Source organism: Serinus canaria, chromosome 11 (genome assembly GCF_022539315.1).
Source record: "Serinus canaria isolate serCan28SL12 chromosome 11, serCan2020, whole genome shotgun sequence".
NCBI classification, from domain to species: Eukaryota; Metazoa; Chordata; class Aves; order Passeriformes; family Fringillidae; genus Serinus; species Serinus canaria.
In genome coordinates, this window is record NC_066325.1 from 14411892 (window position 1) to 14418842 (window position 6951).

Below are 6951 nucleotides of genomic sequence, written 5' to 3' on the forward strand. Positions count from 1 at the left end.
CGGTGCCCAGGGGCTTCAGGCGCCGCGTAAGGGACAGCCAATCCTGAGGCCGGAGATGGGCGCAGAGGCGGGATCTATTGTGACGGACAGAGACAACAGCCAATGGGAGAGCAGCACGATGGGCCGTGGTGAGGCGCTCTCGGTCCCGGGCTGTGCCCGGAGTTGGTCTGAGGGGCGACCGCCTCCTCCCGACGGTGCTGTGCCTCCGGGAGCCCGGTACATCGCCGGTGTCTGCAGCACCTCCTGCTCGGCGGCACCAGCACCAGCTGCTCTGACGGTGGCTCTTCGGTGCCCAGCTCCGTGGGGGCTCAGGATTCTCAGATCGATGTGGCCCCGAGCCCCGCCAGCCCCGCAGTGCTGTGAGGTTCCCGCCGAGGGCAGGATCGCTTTTGGCGGCCCTGCGGGGGGCAGAGCACTACGGCATCCAAGGAAGAGCTCTGTAAAATCACCGCGGGCCGACTGAAAACAGCGCTCCTCATCCTCCTCAGCCTCGCACGGGAGGCTGCTCGCCGGCTCCCAGCAGCTGGGAGAGGAAGACCTTGGTGGCACGTTCTGTGTTTTCCTCGTGTGCTTCGAGGGAGTGGGGAGCTCCTGAGGAACTCCGCAGCCTCCCTGTTGCTGTGGACATCGAGTAGTGCCCTGTGTATCTGCTGCTGACAGCAGGCACCCTGTTAGTAGCAGCAACATTGTCATTTCCTGCTCTCTTTTCTCCTTGGCAGAGAGCACCATGGAATGTGGTTGTGGAGCTGGAAGGGGCTCTGGTAGTAGAACACCTCTGTGGAGTCAGCAGAAAGCAAGACATTAACCTTTAGTTCCACCAGCACCAGAGCTGGGGACAGGGGGAAGGCACATCCTGCTGGAGAAGGTCTTGGCTTCATCAGTGCCAGGAAATGTAGAACCAGAATAGAAATGAAAAGGAAGGAAGCAAACAAGTACATATCATTATGCAGTTGTGAAATGAGAGAAGATGAAGATTCAAATGCAGAGAGGAACTGAACATCAGAAAGAGCATGGGAAGAGATGCAGAGGTCTCACTTGTCATTCTTGTGGATCTTGTGCCATCTTATCAGCAAATATCATGCTGGTGTTGCTGTTTCCTCATGTGGGTTGCTTTACAGATGAGACCTCAGCTTCAGCCAGGAAGTTCCACTGGGTGGTGGAGCAGAGCTCCAGTGAACACTCTTTCTTCTGGAGACACGTGTGGCTGGGCTCTGTGTGCCCAGCATGGTGTGGAGGAGGGTGGCTACTGTGGATGCTAATAGAAACGAAAGGGGAGGAAATGGCAGATGAGAGGAGGTTTTGCTCTGAGTATGAAGCGTGGCAGCAGGCATTGGGGAGCAGCAGAGATTGCACCCACAGAGGCTGGGAGGACAGAGGGGCCTGCACCTGCTGACTGCTGCCCTTATCCCTTTGGTGCCAAGGATGACACAAGCTGTCTCTGGTCTGGTGGATGCCCATGTCTGTCATGCCAGAGGTGGCAGGGAAATACAGGGCAGTGGCAATGAAGTGACAGGAGCTGGCATCTGTGTCCTCATGGCCAGAGTGGAGGCAGGGCTCTGCAGGGCCACCTGCATCCCACTCTGATCAAGCCCATCCCTATGTCAAACCGCAGGTCCCTGGGGGCTGGCAGGGTGTGTGTGTCCCCACCTGGGCTCAGCAGGAGCACACCTGATCACCAGATGGGTGTGGACATCACCCCCCGTTGTAGCACTGCTTCCTCCAGGGGCCCCATTCCCTGGTGCAAAACAAAATAGGATCGGGTGGCCTGGGAAGGTGGTGCTGTAGGAAGCTGGGGAAGTGGCAGGGAGCTGGGCTGGCCCTCGTGGAGAGGGAAATGGCCCTCAGCAGCTCCCGGGGCATTACTCAGGTCTGAGGGCCCAGAGTATGTGGTCAGGATGAAACCAGAGGAGGAATCAGAGAAGAGAGGAGATAAGAACTGGGCTGAGGCAAGAGAAGGGGAAGAAAGGGGAAGCCTGTGAGCACAGAGGAAACTGCCTGGCCCAGTGGTGCAGGGGTGAGGTCCCAGCAAGGCTTCAGCTGCCCTTGGCTGAGCAGTGACCCCACACTGCAGGGAGAGACGCAGGCTCCCGGCTGAACCCATCAGGCACCCAGCACTGTCACCATGAGGCTCTTGGGGAGCATGGAGCTCTGGCTGACCAACATCTTTCTGCCCCTGCTGCTCCTCACCTGGCTGCCAGTTGGTGAGTCCCCCAGTGCCCTTACCTCTGCTCTAAACTCTTCCCTCTTTGCTTATGCCTGTAGAAGGTGTGGAAAGTGCCTGCTGTCACTTTTACCTCCCCTCTTGCATCATTTAGCCCCTCTTCTGCAGCAGCACTTTGCCATGTACCTTGCAAAGGGGTCCCCCTTGCAGTTGTGCTTGCACAGCTGTGAGCTCCAGGGGCTTTGAACCAGCTTTGCCTTCAGCAGCAGGGAGAGAAAACAGTTGGGGGGAAGGAAACAGAAATGCTTATAAGCCTGATTACTGCAGAGTGGGGTCAGATTCACAGGGCAGATGTGGATATTTCTTAAGACAAAACCAGCCCTCCTATAGGGTTTTTTTTCCAGCAGGACTTCCTCACTAGATTTCAGCCACAGTTGATGTGTTGGTAGGGTTAGGTCTCATCTTGCAGTGTCTGCCCCAGGCAGGTTTGAGCAGCACTGCCCCCTGGAAATGGTTTAATGTCACCTGAAATGATGGAGAACAGCAGAGAGGATGTGGAGAAGAAAAATGATCTGGCCCAGCTCATCTTTGCCAATGTGAACAAAGCAAATGCAGGAATGTACACATGCAGGGTAGAGAACACAAAGAACATATCCAAGAGCAGATTTTCTGAACTGAGTAAGGGTGGTAAGGGACAGAAGTACACTAACACTCCTTGAAGTGGGAAGAAAGGACTGAAGAGAGGTGAGAGAGGGACGACTCAGTGGAGAACATGTGAAGTGACTTCAGCTCAGAGAGTGATTCTGAAATACTCCAGAGTGAGCATTATGGGGTGGGATGAAGCCAGAGAGGCTGCAGGGAATCTGTTTACTGTACTTTCCTTGCTTCTTCAGGGCTGTCCATTCTCCACTGCCAATCCCCCAGTTCCACCTCATGCTCCATGAAATGGTGGAGCCTGAGGCACTTCCTGCTTGGGTGCTGTCTATGTCACAGGTGGAGGAGGTGCCTTCGCCCTGATCCTCACATTTTCAGTCCTTCCTGAGGCACAGAGAAGTTTGTACACTGCACAGCACCCAATGGCACAAGTCAACATGCAACATTTCAGTGTTGAGTGCTTAGCATGGTTAGAATGCTTAGAATACTCAGCAGCCAGATTTGGAAAAGATCATCAGCTGCTGCAGGAAGGGATGGTCGCTTGACTGTGTCTTTCATGAGTGCCATATGGGACATGACCCTGTAGATCATCTGTATTTCAGCTATCACTTTTGGTTTTGTTTCCTCCAGGAACAGCCAGTCAAATGGTAAAGCCAGTCACCACTGTGCAGCTCGAGACTGGTTTGGAGAATCTCACAGTGCAGGTGAAATGGTACAATCCTGATTGTCTGGAGGGGGAGAATCAAACCAACCCTGTGTTTCTGGGGGAAAACTGTATGAATTTCACCAGCTCAAACCTGTGTACAGCCCGCACAGAAATCTGTGGTTTTGGGGTCTTCAACTCAACACCAAACTCAACAGATGCTAGAAATCAAACCAACACTGTGTTTCTGGCTGGAAACTGTATGAATTTCACCAGCTCAAGCCCGTGTACAGTCTGCACTGGAATCTGTGTGTGTAGGGTCTTCATCAGAAGACCAAACGCGACAGATGCTGGAAACAGAACGCAAGCAGCAGATCTCAGTAAGTGGCAGTGGGTCTGTTTCCATAGGGGAGATGAGTGGACAGAGAAGGAAGCTACCTCCAGCACTCCTCTGCCTCTTCCATGTGTTGTTTCCCCTGAAAGCATCCCGAGAACTGGAGAAGCCAGCCCAGCACAGCAGCTTTTGGCAGATTCATCCCACCATGGGATGGGGGGACAGACCATGGAGCTACTGGGCCGTTGGTTCCTTCCTAGGACCTGCCATATTCTCCAACTACAGCACATCAGCCAAATATTGACATGGCTGGAGCTGTGGTGGCAGGAGAGGGACAGCCAGGACTGTGGGGTCAAGGCTCCTGCTCCAAAGCAGAGCAGGGTGCAGGGTGTTCTCTGCCTCTGGACAGTCTCTCACTCATGTTTCTACCTTTCAGGCTGTGTCTGTGCAGGACCTCAGACTGATGTCACAGGGAAGATCTGGACAGGTGTGTCTCAGTAAGGGAGAAAACAGCCAGATGTTTTCCCATGGGTGGGTGGGACCCACTGCCAAACTGGGGTAGGCACCAGTGGATCTGAGGTTGTGATGCTGGGAAGGGGCTCTGGTGCTCCAGCTACCCCCTGGATGAGTTTGGAGACCATTCCCCACTGGATTTTGTCAGCACCCTGAAGCTGTAGAGGGTTCAGGGTCTGGAAGCCCAAGTCTGGGAAGAAACTGGCTGTGCCATGAAGGAGGCAATGGCAGCAGTGTCCCTGCCTGGGGGATGGTGGCTCACGAGTGCCTCTGTGATGTTGTGTGTGCAGGACTCAACCTCCTCCTGAGCATCCTCCTTGGCTTAGCGGTCGGGACGCTCCTTTACATGCCCGTAATTGGCTTCCTGCTGTGGCAGTGCAGAAGAAACAGAACAGGTTGGCATTTCTTACTCAACTGCTGGTCAGGACAAAGTCAGGCCTGGGAGATGTCCATCTTTGACATCCTACTGCTCTTGCTCGTTCTGTGTTCCCTTCACAAGTACTCCTGAACAAACTGTCCCAGTGTGCTGAGAAGGTTCACCCCCCTCCTTTCCTTCTGTCCAGTTGTTGGTGGGAGTCTGGCTATGGCACAGCCTGTTGTGTGATTGAAACAGTTCTTGCATATCCAGAAGTGTCCATCTCAGAGCTCTTCTCCAGCCCCTCCAAAGGCTTTTAAGCTCTTGCCAACCCCTGCAGCCCTATGACCATCTTCAAAAGCACAGAGCTGCAGTGACTTATCCTCTCCCACAACAAAAGCAGGACCAATGCAGATGTTTGCTTCATTCTTTCATTATTTTCTTAATTTAAAATAATGATCGTTGTCACTATTTTAACTACTATTTAAACTAGGTTTCCTTTTTCAGGAGAGCTCATGAGCGGGGAAGTGGCAGAGGGGAATCGGGTCAGTACGGTAAGCTGGGGGGGCTTTTCACATATCACTTCCTCCTCCCTGTCAAAAAGAGCATTGTTGAATATCCACTTAAAGGATTTCTTAGTAAAATCAGCTTTGCTTTCTGAAAACATGGTCCTAAACACTTATTAATTCCTATTAAATAAGGGCTTATGAGTGTTTGAGTAGGTGGCACTTCTGAGCAATCTGGATAATGCTTGGACAGCAAAAGGATTGTGCAAGTGGAAATATATTAACAGGGGAGACACAGAAAGAAAAGCCAAGGTTCTACTCATTGCTATCTCCCTGCAGGCAGCCTCAGTGACAGGGACTGAGGAGCTGACCTATGCCAACCTGAAATTTGAAAAGAAGGGGACAGGATCTGCCTCCTCCAATGTCATTTACACCGAGGTCAAGCCATTGCAACAGAAGCAGAGTGGTGGGGATGGCAGTGCTGCCAACACAGAGGTGGATGTTTCCCCCAAGGAAGAAGGCAAGTGAGGGAGGTGAGCAGCTTATTGTCCACCTGTTGGGATCGTCCTCCTCAAAAACTAGGTGTCAGCTCATACAGCAGCACAGTCTTGGGGACAAAGACACCTATTACCCCCGAGTGGCTGCAGAACCCTGCTTTATGTTCCCCTGGAAGAAGTCATGTGAGGACAGGGCTCTTGAGCCTGCTTTCCCCTTGCCTTCTGCAGCTCCAAGCACTGCCAAGCCTCAGCAACTATTTTTACTGTCTCTAGTTGGTGACAGGCTCCTCTAGCTGCTTGTTCTGTGTTCAGGAATGACAGTGTACACTGTGTGGCCAGCATGGTGTTCAGGAAGAGCTTCGTCCTGGACATGCTGGGTGGCATATGCTGGCCATGAGAAGTCCTGGAGCAATTTTCTGGATTTTCTCTGGAGCAGGCACCTGCTGTGATATGGGCTGACCTTTGTTTCATTCACTCACTTGAAACACAAGGGGCAAGGATTGAAAAGCATTGCCTACTTCACAGAGGTGCTGCTGCAGTGATGCACATGGATCTGCTTGTCCTGGGAGTAGACAGGTGTTTCTGCTGGTTTGCTGGTGAATACCCTTCTTGTGGGTAGAGCACTCTCTTTTGTGCCCTCTTTTATTGATAATGTTGTGTTTATTGTGAGTTTTTTCAGTAAAATTGTGATTCCTACATGTGGTCTTGCCTGGTATTTCCTCTGCTGTTGGAAGAGGAGCAGCTTGAGTGGAGATAACTTTCCCACTGGGTTTGAAACCAGCACATAGTCTAGTGATTTAGTGTTACAGCCACAACAGATGCTGAGGTTCAGAGATGACCCCAAAAAGATAGTCCAGATCTTCTGGGTTATTCTCAGAGCATATGATGTCCAACCATTAAACAACCCCAAAAAGATAGTCCAGATCTTCTGCGTTATTCTCAGAGCATATGATGTCCAACCATTAAACAACCCACCTCATCACCTTCTCTGCCAGGCATAACATCATCAGCACCTGCATGACCAGGTTCCATTCAATGCCCCATCAACATCCCTGCCACCAGTGACATAAACACCTGCACAAGCTTGGCAGTGATGGAGTAACTGTTGCACTCAAACATCTTTTTTCTGACCTGAAAGGATCCCATGATTCTCTACAGCCAGGCTGGGTGGCCCTTGGGCTGGACAAGCACAGCCCTTCTCTTGTGTCTATAGCATGAAATGACTTATATTGTTATTTTAAGGAGAAAATGGTTTTTAAAAATCTTCAACTAAGAGGCACAAACTGTT

At 51.8% G+C, this 6951-nt stretch overlaps 1 protein-coding gene across 2 annotated transcripts; it reads left to right on the top strand.

The window, feature by feature from the left end:
- The first annotated feature begins 146 nt into the window (after window positions 1–146).
- LOC103816851 (uncharacterized) lies at window positions 147–6361 on the top strand. 2 transcript variants are annotated; one of them, XM_018914883.3, is made up of 7 exons: window positions 147–2201; window positions 3446–3838; window positions 4229–4279; window positions 4596–4700; window positions 5168–5214; window positions 5506–5699; window positions 5976–6361. In XM_018914883.3, the coding sequence occupies exons 1-6, from the start codon at window positions 2123–2125 to the stop codon at window positions 5692–5694; spliced, it is 864 nt and encodes a 287-aa protein (XP_018770428.1). In that variant the 5' UTR covers window positions 147–2122; the 3' UTR covers window positions 5695–5699; window positions 5976–6361. The 2 variants fall into 2 exon arrangements, with proteins under 2 accessions (XP_018770428.1, XP_050834790.1); XM_050978833.1 differs by having other exon boundaries at window positions 148–2201; window positions 5506–6361.
- The last annotated feature ends 590 nt before the right edge of the window (window positions 6362–6951 follow it).

Coding starts and splice junctions, on each gene's coding strand:
- LOC103816851 (XM_018914883.3), top strand. CDS start 2,123: ATGAGGCTCTTGGGGAGCATGGAGCTCTGGCTGACCAACATCTTTCTG. Junction 2,202..3,445: donor CCTCACCTGGCTGCCAGTTG/GTGAGTCCCCCA, acceptor TGTTTCCTCCAG/GAACAGCCAGTCAAATGGTA. Junction 5,215..5,505: donor AGGGGAATCGGGTCAGTACG/GTAAGCTGGGGG, acceptor ATCTCCCTGCAG/GCAGCCTCAGTGACAGGGAC.